The 13,209-nt window shown below is 38.0% G+C and overlaps 1 protein-coding gene across 5 annotated transcripts; it reads left to right on the forward strand.

The window, feature by feature from the left end:
• Positions 1-4,142: 4,142 nt before the first annotated feature.
• LOC126596521 (subtilisin-like protease SBT2.6) lies at positions 4,143-12,445 on the forward strand. 5 transcript variants are annotated; one of them, XM_050263132.1, is made up of 12 exons: positions 4,154-4,405; positions 4,591-4,634; positions 5,138-5,353; positions 6,929-7,073; positions 7,180-7,574; positions 8,232-8,327; positions 8,423-8,495; positions 8,894-9,179; positions 10,167-10,492; positions 10,898-11,165; positions 11,464-11,745; positions 11,849-12,445. In XM_050263132.1, the coding sequence occupies exons 3-12, from the start codon at positions 5,169-5,171 to the stop codon at positions 12,253-12,255; spliced, it is 2,463 nt and encodes an 820-aa protein (XP_050119089.1). In that variant the 5' UTR covers positions 4,154-4,405; positions 4,591-4,634; positions 5,138-5,168; the 3' UTR covers positions 12,256-12,445. The 5 variants fall into 5 exon arrangements, with proteins under 5 accessions (XP_050119090.1, XP_050119089.1, XP_050119086.1 ...); XM_050263133.1 differs by lacking the exon at positions 4,591-4,634 and having other exon boundaries at positions 4,143-4,239; XM_050263129.1 differs by lacking the exon at positions 4,591-4,634.
• Positions 12,446-13,209: the final 764 nt, after the last annotated feature.

Here is a 13,209-nt window from a genome sequence, read left to right on the forward strand (position 1 = left end):
ATTTAAGTTTAGTCCAACTTGCACCAAACACAGGATTAGTAGTCTTAGCAAAGTAGTCCAATCCAGTGAACTTTAACGAGGGCAAACAAACATGCCCTAAATACTTTGCCCCATATATCACTTACATTTACCAACTTCCCTCATCTTTCTTTTGACACTACTTGGCTATTGCAAATTCAGCAGTAGTTCCGGCTTTTACCCAATTATAGATAAACACGTTCCAAATAATTAAAATTATAAACACAGATTGGATATGTTCCATCTGTGAGCTGCTGCTGAATTTGCAATAGCCAAGTAGTGTTCTTTTCCTTCCCTCCTTGGTTGAGTGAAGTACTAGTGCAACGAATTTATTTAGGGGGAATGTTGATACGAGATGTTGAGGTATGTATGGAGTTATGAACACACCTTTTGACCTTGAAAATTTTGATTTGTTTTATTAAGTACAAGGCCGAAAGAGTTGCTAAAAAGAGATTATAATTAAACATTTAAACTTCACTTTTTAAATCCACTTACAACAAGATTATATGCGGTGCTTAACATCAAACCAAATCTAGTATAGTATTTTTCAATGTCAAAAAGCAAATATAAAAATAGGGAATCATTATTAGCACACTGATAATCTCATTTGACATTCTAAATTTTCCATAATTAGAAAGAAAAATACAATTGTGAAGAGTGTATAATGAGATTTTTGAAGTGCTAATAACAGTTCTCTAAAAAAAATAGAGCCCAGCTTCTCAAGCATCAACAAAGCAAAAACTTTGTTCTTTTTCTTATATAAATAATAGTGTTAATCAAACATAGAGAACAGAATCCGCGTGATAATACTAGAAGCATGTTAGTTATTTAATTGTCGAATTTAGGGTTGCTTAGGTGATGACCTTCTTCTTCTCTAAGTTAAGAATAACCTGTTATCCATAGAAAATTTTAAACCTTTCCACTCGACACTCAGATCACTGAGGCCGATTTTCGTCCCCGCTCGACGGTCGGTCTTGCAGTCAAGTTCTTTTCCGTTTTTAGATTCGTGGGCCAATACCGATGAAACCTTTGCATGCCTTTATATTACCTTTTTGGAGGCCTACACCCCATAGAAATTGTTTACCTGAGACCATTCCTTGAACTGTAAGTTTTATCTCATTGATGAATCTGGTGCGGCCAAAGTGGTTAAAAATATTTTCATGCCCACTTGTGTTATGTTTGGACGAAGTATAAAATTTCATAAAATTTAGCATACTAAATTTAAGAACTCTTTAAAATGACACATTTCTAGGTGTGTAATTTTGAAAGTCTTTGGCTTAGTGTTTAGGCCCAAAATAATAGTTTGGGCCGAATATAGAATCATTCTCGGCCCGGAAGGCCTTACGACAAGGGTGCTATGGATCGTTCAGTACGTGGGCCTCCAAACCTAGGTCGGCTAGGTCATGACGTAAGACAGGTCGAGTCCTGGTGCAATAAGGAGTCTCGGCAGGATTAATAACCCGAAAGCGAATCCGGTTCAATAAGGGACTAGGTTCACAATCATAATGAAAGTAGGATTGGTCGAGTCAGTGTTTGATCAGGAGAAGAAGTCCTAGTCCGAATAGGGTTTTAACTCGACATTGGGGGATCCGTTGCTATAAATAGAAGAGGCTGTGCATCATTCGAGGGTCTCCAATTCAATACACAACTGCCCTGCGCAAATTCTCTCAACAACTTTGAGATTTTTATTTTCTCTTTTCGCTGACACATCTTCCGTTGGCATCAACAACAATGTGAAAACAACCGGTGATATCTTAAGTCGGCATAGATAGCTCTGTCATCGTAGAATCAGCCGGTCTCGCAGCATCTTCCGTTGGCATCAACAACATTGCGGCGAGGACGGTTGGTTGTCTATCCAAATCTCGGTCGAGAAGGATTTCCGGATCCTTATTGATTGAGGTCATCTTCTTAGCCTTCTCGGCGAAGTGAGGTGTTACAGTTTATCGAGCTCGGCGCATTGCACGCCGAGTTATTTTATGATTGGATACTCCCAAGTGGGATTTAGAGTTCGGCATTCAGACGGCCGAACCACGTTCACTATTAAGACTTATATTCGCTTTGAGTATTTGTGCCCGTATACTTTGATGTCGATTCAGCGAGAGTTTACTCTGACGAATAACATCACTGTGACCGAATCCGACGACGGCGATTCGTGAACTTCGTAAGAATAGTAACCTTGTCTTCAGGTTCAAGAGCCCAGGAGGCCGAGACGTGTTCCTTTCTCGGCCACAGTCGCAAGACGCAGAAGTCAGCCGCGCGCCCAACGCAACATCAACAAAATTACTCCTCGGCCGAGCTCGGCCAACGAGTTGGCACGCCCCGTATTCACCAAAGGACGTAGTTATCTTATAGATTACTCGGCCTGCACGCCACGTAGGCTTGGTAGTTTTTAGGGTCAACACTTAGTCTTTTCGTAATACATTTATAGTGTTCCAGTAATAGCTTTGTTGTACTTTAGTAATCCATTATCAATATTATATTATATTTTTAACAATTGAATATAAAATTCTCTATAACAAGATTCGCTAGAACTACAATAAAGGTGCGTTTGTTGCACCGGATTATCTAGGACTAGACTAACTTTAAAGACTAAGCTGGACTGCCTTAGAATAGACTAAGCTGGACTAACTTAGTGAAGTATTTGATACAATGTCGGACTAAGAGGTAAGATAATTAATAAATTCTAATATTATATTAATTTATCTATATCTCTATTAATATTTTATTCTTAATTCTCTCTTCTTTTTTTTTCTGAAAACTATTCCTCTTCTTCGAAACCCAATTGCACCCTTTGAGATCAAATCAAAACCAACTTCCTACAATTGCATTTCAGACCAAAACCAACTCCTTGCAATTATAGATCAAATCAAAATCAACTCCCGACAATTTTAAATTCCACAATTTGAGATTAAATAAAAATCAATTCTACAATTTGGCGTCTCAAGTTGCTTACCCCATCTTTATTGCCGGCGATCCCAAGTCGCTGTTGTCCCAATCCAAGACCTTTGCCGTCTTCGTCGCCGTCCCAGGCACCGACCTTCTTGGCCTCCAATATTCCTTCATCGTTGTCGTGTTCCTCACCCACCACTGGGTTCACAAGGATTCCGTGATTTGGGTTTCAACGGCCGTCATGTTCCTCACCCACCGCTGGGTTCACAAAGATCCCATGATTTGGGTTTGAACGGAGACCATCGGCGGCAATCTATGCCCATGACGGTTGGAGGTGGTGCCATTATATAGGTCTTGTTGGAGGAGGAAGAGACGGAAGAGAGCAAAGAAGGAAGACGGTCTTAGCTAGTCCCCTCCTTTTCGAGGACTCTTGCTAAGAACTTCTAGCGAGCCTGTTAGTCCATACGAGTCCCTTTTGGTCTCATTAAACATAATCCCAGTAACTAACAAACACTGGACTATAGTCCAATTTAATCCAGTGAGAGTTAAGGAAGCCAAACAAACGCACCCTAAAAATATTCTTTTATGCTTGTAAGTGACTATTCCACTTCAGGTAAAATATTGTTCTATAAAAATTAAACAAAACTAGCAGTATAAAAATGCTGATTGAAATCGATTTTAAATATTTTTATTTTTTTTAAACAAACGATATTATGTACACTAAGAGATGGGGAGTGAACCAAGCATCATAATGAGTTAGCAATAACGTAATTCAAATTCGCCTTTAACAATAATCGAATCTAAAACCTTTCATTTACAAGTAAAAAAATACCACTAGACAGTATCGAACCTAAATATTAACCATGACCAAGTGCTAATTTGAAAGGGGAAAAAAAAATGGGAATCTCTATCTGCAAAAAGACGGACGGACAAAACAACATGAAACGAGACGGTTGCAGTAACATCAAACCGGAACCCGCAGCCGCTCCATCCATCCCCCTCACGGGCCTCACCCTCTCAGGTGGATCCCCCTCTGCCGTGTTCCCCCCACGACAAAACTAAGAGGGTAGTCTCGTCTTTTACCATAAAGCGTCCGACAGCTTGCGCGCGAATGTTGGCACCCCCACCAAAACTAATGACCAAAATTAATCAAAATTTACTTTTCATTACCGAGCAATTAACAATTAATCCCTCCCTGCATCATCTGCGGCTCGCTGTATTACCCTCGATAAAAATTAAAAAAAAAAAAAACCCTAACAACCTGATAGGACATGTAGGAGAGACTCCTCTCGCTCTCCCCGCCAGTCACTCTCACACTCACTCACTCCACTGGTAAGTCGATCAGCTTCTTCCCAGCTCTCTCTCGAGCTCTAGAGCTCTGCAATCAAAGCAATGCACTCCGCATTCTGATCAAATCTCAGCCCTCCATTGTTAGCCTTGATGTAAATCTCAGCCCCCTCACTCTCCTCTGCCGATTCACCCCTTTGGATCTCTGCAAGTAACCGAACACTCCCTTTCCATTTTTATTTCATTTTTTTAATTACACTTTTGATTTTGTTCAGCATATGTTGGCCGATTATTCCTTGCTTCGATCGATAACAAAGGGGTTGCTTTTATTTTGATTTTTATTATTTTTATTATTTTTTTTGGAATTTTTGAGATTCATTGTTTTGCTTTTTGAAGGTGCTTAGTAATGGAAGCGGCTTTTTATTAAGGAATGCTTTTTGGTGCTTGCTGTGATCTTGAAGCTACTTTGCCTTATTTCTTCCACTCAGCGACTCACTCACTCGCTTGCTAATCAAAATCTCACTTTTTTAAGACTCTAATTACTTCTGCAATCTCATCATACTTACCACAACTGGCTACATTTTTAATTTTTTGCTACTTGTGTATGTGGTTTTCAAGTTTTCGTAATGTTAGTATTCGGTTTCTTTTTCTCGGTGTTTTTACTTTCCGGAATTCGATTTTTATTAGTTGAAATTCAGTGTTGTTTTCAACTCCACAACATAGGAAAGGCTCGAGATTAAGCTAATTTTTCGAGTCAAAGTTTTTTCCTTATTTATCCAAGGAAGCAATGAAATTGTTTACTTTGAGCTCACAAATGTGTAAAATAATCACAGGTCGTAGTAATTGTAGTGGTCATTTTCCTAGTAATTATTGTCTTTTTCTAAGTTTAGCCTACTTTAGGATCAATTCGTATTATTGACTCTTGGTGTTTCTGATAATTCAGATCTTGTGGAGTACTGAAGTTGGGTACTTGAATGGTAAAAATGGTGGCCGTCAAGTTTGGGTGCGCAGTTGCTGTACTGTTTTCCCTTTTAATTGTTGGCAAAGCTGATGTTTACATTGTGACGATTGAAGGAGAGCCTATTATAAGTTACCAAGGTGGTGTTGATGGATTTGAAGCCACTGCAGTGGAATCTGATGAAAAGATTGACACAACTAGGTATATTCAAATTTTCTGCATGATTTTGTTGGGAAGGGCTTTGTTGTTGTTGTTAGTATCTTTATATATCTTATTCTTCACATACACAATTATGCATTTATTTATGCATGTATGTATCTTGGATAAGAATATTATCCTATTACCAACCAATCATAGGCAGCCTGGGAGGTCTTGACCATTCCCAAAAGCATTGAAATTAGATTTCTTTGTGGTTATTGCTTCATATAGTCCAAGTGGGGTCTTAGACTTCGGAGGTATCTTTGTTGGGCCAAAGAATTTTCTGAATAACTTGTGTGTTGTTGGTTTGTATGAATTCTAGTTCTTCGATTGACTCTGCATAGGCTTTGTAATGTCAAATCATGTACAAACAAGTTCGTGGATATGCTTAGGTGTGTAAAACGTAAACTAACTTCAAGCTAGATATCGACTTTGGTAGTGTAGAGCCGGTGATAGTGACTTCAACCTCAATCCATCCAGGCAAGCTTGGGTTAACGGGTTTTGCTGGCATGCAGGACCTGATGCTGTCTAGCTTACTTTTCTGCTATTTTCTTGCTTAATTATATTAGAATCATAACTCAGTACAAACAGAGATATATCTTTCTTAATCCATCCATGAATGGTTTTGCTTGCATACAGGATAGGACATTGTCTAGCTCTTTTGTACTAATTGTTTGCCATAATTATTTTAAAGTGATGACATTTTATCAAACAATTTATTTTAAAATGATAACCACTCAGCACGAACAGAGGTAGGTGTTTTAAAAATATTAATTGCTGCAGAAGTAGAAAAAAAAATGTGAGCGTTTACTTGAGGCCAGATGGTGGTTGTATGAAATTCAAGAATCTGTCAAAGTCATGCATAATTTAATTGTATGAATCTAATGACATTGATGGAGATCTATTACAAAGAATTACGACCGTCACTAGAGCAATGTTTTGGGACTCTCTGTGAAATCATATGAAATGCCACAAATCCTCTATATATTATGTTAATATTTGACATTTGATTGATCCTTTTACAAAAGATGATAAAGTCCATTGAAAAATTGATCCAACAAATAGAACCGTCAATTCTATTTTGCTTTTAGGAAATGACCTAACAGGTTAGAGTAGAGTTACACACGACAATCTGTCATCTGTTTTGTTTGTGTTTGTTATGGCAATAATTTCTTTGTTATTGCTTAGTCTTACCACAATTGGTTTTTCGTGAACTGACTTTCTTAGATCTTTAAGTGAATCTTACAACATGTTTCCTGTTTGAAGTAGTTGTTGGGATATAGTAATTAGTTTCATCAATTTCTTTCCTAACAAATTGAGACATATGCATCATGTACATGTTCATACAGTACCATTATGTGACAGCTTACATACAACTAGTTACTTTGTCCAAAAAGAGATTGCCTTCCAATATGATCTTCTTGTCTATAAAGTGCACGTCTTTCATCCTAAACTATCATATACATGATTAGATATTTCCCTTCACGAATGGGGCAGTTTTCTCTCTGATTCTGAATCATGAAATGGACCGATAAATAACATTTGTTCTCTTTTGGCCATTCTTTTGGCTTCTTTCAGTGAATCAGTCACATCGTATGCCCGACACTTGGAGAGCAAACACGATATGCTTCTTGGCATGTTGTTTGAGGAAGGGAGCTACCAAAAACTCTACAGCTATCAACATCTTATTAATGGATTTGCTGTCCACATTTCTCATGAACAGGTGACAACTTGGACAGACACTTCCTATTATAATGCTTATATGAATGACTGATATTGATGTCTTCTCTTACATTCTCATTTTCTTACACTGTTCCTTTCATTAGTAGGCAGAAACATTGATGCGTGCTCCTGGTGTGAAATCGGTGGAGAGAGATTGGAAGGTGAGGAGACTTACAACCCACACCCCACAGTTTTTAGGGCTCCCAACTGGAGTATGGCCGACAGGAGGTGGCTCCGATAGGGCTGGAGAAGATATTGTGATAGGGTTTGTCGACTCAGGGATTTATCCGCACCATCCAAGCTTTGCTAGCCACAATACCGATCCTTATGGGCCTGTTCCAAAGTATAGAGGTAAATGTGAAGTTGATCCAGACACCAAGAGGAGCTTCTGTAATGGGAAGATTATTGGAGCTCACCATTTTGCCAAAGCTGCAATAGCAGCTGGAGTATTTAATCCTTCTATTGATTTTGCCTCTCCTATGGACGGTGATGGACATGGAAGGTTAGGCCCCACACCTCTGTTACACGTTCTTCATGGGAACCTGTGCTATTGTGTATTTGCTTTCATTCTGAATGGATATTTTTGGTTTATATCAGTGTTTCATAAATTTAAAGAAACAAATTAGTTTCAAAGAAGTAAAGAGATAAGTGCATTTCTTGGTAAGTTTAACACAATTGGGAATCCAATAGTAAGCCTAATAGGCATCGGTGAATGCCATACCATGAATGGCATCAATTGGGGAATTCAATTAGTAAGCTTAGATACTCTTCCACAAATAACAAAATGTTTTATACTTTCTTCTGTGAACAAAGAGATAAGGACATTTCTTAAATGACATACATTTCAATGAATATGAGCATAGCATTATGCTATCATAATGATAAAATATCGTAAAATTATAACTTTGATGTATTTACAGAAGATGTAACTTTTGGGGTTTCACTGTTCAGAAAAGGAAAACTGTGACAACCATAAAAGTTCCTGGTTCCTACTACTTGGAATTGGCAGAAACTATTTTGCTTTCGTTTTAAGCAACATTTATCCTAACATAAATCTTTTGATTCCTTTTCCTTTTCCCCTTCCTGCTTGTGTCAATTGAGATTTTATTTTCTTTTCTATCTGAAGCTCTTTTCCTTTTTTTGTATCATTGTCTTCCAGTCACACTGCAGCTATTGCAGCTGGTAATAATGGAATTCCAGTGAGAATGCATGGTCATGAATTTGGGAAAGCAAGTGGGATGGCTCCCCGTGCCAGGTGAGGAATAATAGGGTTCTTCTGGTCATTTCTTGAATTAAAGTAGTAAATGTTATTCTCTCTTTTAATCGAGATACATAAATTTCTGTCTTCAGAATTGCTGTATATAAAGCCCTTTACAGGCTTTTTGGAGGGTTTGTTGCAGATGTAGTAGCCGCAATTGATCAGGTGTGCAATAATTCCATAACATGAGCAAAAGACATTGGGTGAATGCTTGGTGCACTTATTTTTGTGTACATTTGAGCGTGTGTGGGTGCCTTTTTTACGTGTGGGTATGAGCACATGCAGATATATCTTCCTGCTCACTCTGCAAAATTCTATCAATATGTATTCTTTAGAGATAAGAGAAAAAAAAGAGTATTTTCTAGTTTGTCCTCTTGTCACATCTCCATCATACAGAAAAAAGAGGCTAAAAGGTTTAAGTTGGTGACTGCTCACATATTTCATTGAAGATGAAACAGATAGATGTTGCCTTGCCAACTAGTTTTACATTCTTTTGGGTTATTATTACCTTTGGTCGCTATGTCTGGAATGGTGGTTCTTATTTGAACATCTTTTTTGATCAGGCTGTGTATGATGGAGTGGATATACTGAGCCTTTCTGTGGGGCCAAACAGTCCTCCAGCTACCACGAAGACCACTTATTTGAATCCTTTTGATGCCACACTTCTTTCAGCTGTGAAAGCAGGTGTGTTTGTTGCACAAGCAGCTGGAAATGGAGGACCTTTTCCAAAAACTTTGGTTTCTTATAGTCCTTGGATAGCTTCTGTTGCTGCCGCCATTGATGATCGCAGATACAAAAACCACCTAACGCTTGGAAATGGAAAAATATTAGCTGGACTTGGGTTGTCACGTAAGTATCTGTTTTGGGAGCAAAAGTATTTAGTTATGTTCTTCTAGCATATTGTTAGTAGCAGATTCATCAGAAACTTAAATGCTTTCTGCATAATCTCCTGGAAAAAAATTTCTTTGTTAATCAGCTATGTAACCCAGACTTTAGTTCAAGCTAACAGTTCTGATTTAGGCTAAACTCTAATAGGTAGTCATTAAGTTAAATGACTTGTAATCAATCTATAGACTCCCTCTCAACTTGTAGAATGAATATTGGCAATTCTCAGCTTGCTGCAAATAGAATAACAGTATGTTTATGAGGTTTTCAGAAAAAATGTGGATAGCTCAGGCTCATTTGTAACATAGATTAGAAGGGGAAATCCCTTCGTTCCACAAGGACCTAAGTAAATAAGCCAAGAACAGAGAAGAGATCTTGATGAAGACGTAGTGGAACATGTGGCATAGCAACAACAGAGAAGTTGTCGATTTTTTCTCTTTGTTGTGGTCAAAGTAGGGTAAGAACAGCAATGGGTTTAGGTATCAGGACAATATTGCTCTGATACCATGTTGAAAAGTAAGTTTCAAACAGGGAGATAAGCGTGGTTGTGTTTAAGATTCAAATGAAAGCAGTACAATGGTTTATTTGGGATTCCAGGACATATACTCTGGTAATCAGCTCTAACAGGTAGACCTTTATTTAAGCCAACAACCCTAACTTTAAGCTTAATGCATCGTAACCAGCGAAAATGGTAAAGGCCTAATAAAAGACAGCCTCATTAGCATGAATCAGACATGTTTGATTTCAGGTTGATTTTTGTAATGCCTTAACATGGATCCTGGAGCATTCCACGGTTGTGTTATCTTGCGACCACTTCAATTTACAGCAGTTATTGCTTGTATTTTTTTAATACATGTTTTTTGCATTCCAAGGCAATCGCTGGTTTACATTCTACAATTTCACATTTCTGAAGCCTGAAGTATTCCCCCCCCTCTGTTTCCCTTTTTGCAGCATCGACACATCCAAATCAAACATACACGCTGGTTGCTGCAAATGATGTGCTTCTTGATTCTTCTGTAGTGAAGTATAGCCCCTCAGACTGCCAGAAACCAGAAGTTTTAAACAAGAACTTGGTTCAGGGGAATGTTCTTCTTTGTGGCTATTCATTTAATTTCGTTGTTGGTACTGCATCAATCAAGAAAGTGTCCGAAACAGCCAAAAGTCTTGGTGCAATCGGTTTTGTTCTTGCGGTGGAAAATGTTTCCCCAGGGACAAAATTTGATCCTGTTCCTGTAGGCGTTCCTGGGATTCTAATCACTGATGTTGAAAAGTCAATGGTAATACTTCAACTTTTCACCTTAACGAAACGGTGTCTATTTTTTTTGGCTTATAGAGTTTGATTTCTTGTAATCAAGTAATAGAGTATGGAACATTCTTCAAGTGTTTTGTGAAATTAGATTTACTATGGTAGCATATGAGCGTATATTATACTCATGCAAATTCATTTGTCTTTGACCTCTGTGACAAGAAAAATAAAATAAAATCCATTTTTTGTCATTTCTTTGTAGCATATGACCTTGATGCTGTCTGATAACTTACGGTGCTTACTATCTATTACAACTTACTTGTACTACTATTTATATCTTTGGCCCCCTTTCCTTCTTATGCATGTTCTAACTTTTTCCCTTTCTGCAATTATGTGCACGATTGGTTCTTGGTGCTCTGGCGTCGATGTTGTTCAGGATCTTATAGATTATTACAACATCTCAACTGTTAGGGATTGGACTGGTCGTGTGAAGAGCTTCAAAGCTATAGGTAGCATTGGGAATGGTTTGATGCCTATACTCCACAAGTCTGCACCACAGGTGGCACTATTCTCTGCTAGAGGACCCAACATCAAAGATTTCAGCTTCCAAGAAGCAGATCTTCTCAAACCGGATATTCTAGCTCCTGGTTCTCTGATTTGGGCTGCTTGGTCTCCAAATGGAACAGATGAACCAAATTATGTTGGTATGAATCTAATCGAAGCATTCAAGTGTTCTTTCCCCATATTTTGATGTTCCAAACTTTCCCCAGATGTTTTAGTATGTAGCTGTCTATCAAACTTTAGTCACGAAGCGGTTTGTGAGGTTTCAAATTCTGAAATGGGTTATAAAAATATTGGAGAGAGATGCTTGTTTTGCTTAGAAAATAAGGGGAAGATATTCAGATTTCTTTCCTTCACAGCCGTCTAATTAAACGTAAGTCGATAACAATTGTACCTCTAGCGATGCACTTGACATATTAAGGGATTATTTTCTTTGAGCAGGGGAGGGATTTGCCATGATTTCTGGAACAAGTATGGCTGCACCACATATAGCGGGAATAGCTGCTCTTGTAAAGCAGAAGCACCCTCATTGGAGCCCCGCTGCCATCAAATCAGCTTTGATGACAACATCAACAACTATCGACAGGGCTGGAAAACCTCTTCAAGCACAACAATATTCTGAAACACAAACCATTAAGTTTGTCGGTGCCACCCCTTTTGATTATGGGAGTGGCCATGTTGATCCAAAAGCTGCTCTGGATCCTGGACTAATCTTTGATGCAGGTATGTATTCTTCTACCTTCTTGATGTGGTTTTACGCTATCGGACTTATCTTCGGCATATTATGTGATGAATTCTCAATCGAATAATTTTTCGTTTTTTGTAGGCTATCAGGATTACTTGGGTTTCTTGTGTACAACAGCTGGTATTAATTCTAATGAGATAAAGAACTACACAAACTCCCCCTGCAACTACACTATGGGCCACCCGTCAAATTTCAACTCTCCGTCAATCACAGTAGCTCATCTTGTGAAAAGTCAAACAGTTACACGCACGGTCACAAATGTTGCTGAAGAAGAAACCTATGTGATCACAACCAGAATGGCTCCAGCCATTGCAATTGAAGCCAGCCCTCGGGCAATGACTCTGAGACCTGGTGCATCACGAAAGTTCTCAGTGACTCTGACAGTTCGGTCTATCACTGGAGCCTACAGTTTCGGAGAGGTGATAATGAAAGGTAGCCGGGGGCACAAGGTGAGGATCCCAGTAGTAGCTATGGGTTACCAACGGTAGTTTTGGTTGGTAAATTAAAAATTTTAGCCGTTATTGTTGTAATATTCTTTGAAACCTGTAGGAATAAGGTGTGAGGCTAGATGTACGTCTGAAATATGTATGTATGTGGAGTAGCTGTAAAGACAACTGGTAAGAGGGGAGACTCTTTGTTTCTTCCACTTACAAGTTTTGCTAAATTGGTTTGGTACAAGTTTTGCTCCTTGCATTTCATTTGAGGATGGTTGTTCGAACGTAATTTGTTTAAGGGGAATGCTACCCACCTTTCGCGCACTACTCACCGTCTACGGCGACATATGTTCATCGGCTCAGTGAAGTTGACCACTCTTTTTTCTTATCCTATGTACACTTATTTATATTGTACCCATCCTTGTATTCAACTGTAGGATAATACTTGGCTACTCAAATGATGAGTATGAGTTCTTATTTCAAAATTGTTCGTTGTCGGTTCATAGAACTTTGTGTTTATGATCAGAATTGTTCATATTATAAATCATTTTATATAGGTCGACTTTGTAAAAAATAAATTAAAACTAAGGTCATTTAGTCATCGAATTGTATAAAAATAGAGGAACGAAATTGGTAGAAGCATTACGAATTGTCTATGTAATTACTACAATATATTGACTAAACGATCTTAATTTTAATTCATTTTTTTGCATAGGTGATCTTTACAGAGGGATTCATAATACCAACGGTTCTGATCGTAAATGTAAAACTCTGTGATTCAAACACGAAGAGTTTTTGAGTAGGAGTTCCTACTCATCATTGAATAGCCAAACATTATTCTCGACCTTATCAATGACTTAAACTTGATTGTTTTGTAAATTTACTCAAATACGCACTTATATAAACTTAATTATTACTTTTGGATAAGTATTATTTGTTGTTAGTCATATTATATAATTAAGAAAAATGTTAGGGATACCACATTTTTGAACTATATTTAGTGTTCTA

The sequence above is a fragment of the Malus sylvestris genome, chromosome 13 (assembly GCF_916048215.2).
Source record: "Malus sylvestris chromosome 13, drMalSylv7.2, whole genome shotgun sequence".
Taxonomy (NCBI): domain Eukaryota; kingdom Viridiplantae; phylum Streptophyta; class Magnoliopsida; order Rosales; family Rosaceae; genus Malus; species Malus sylvestris.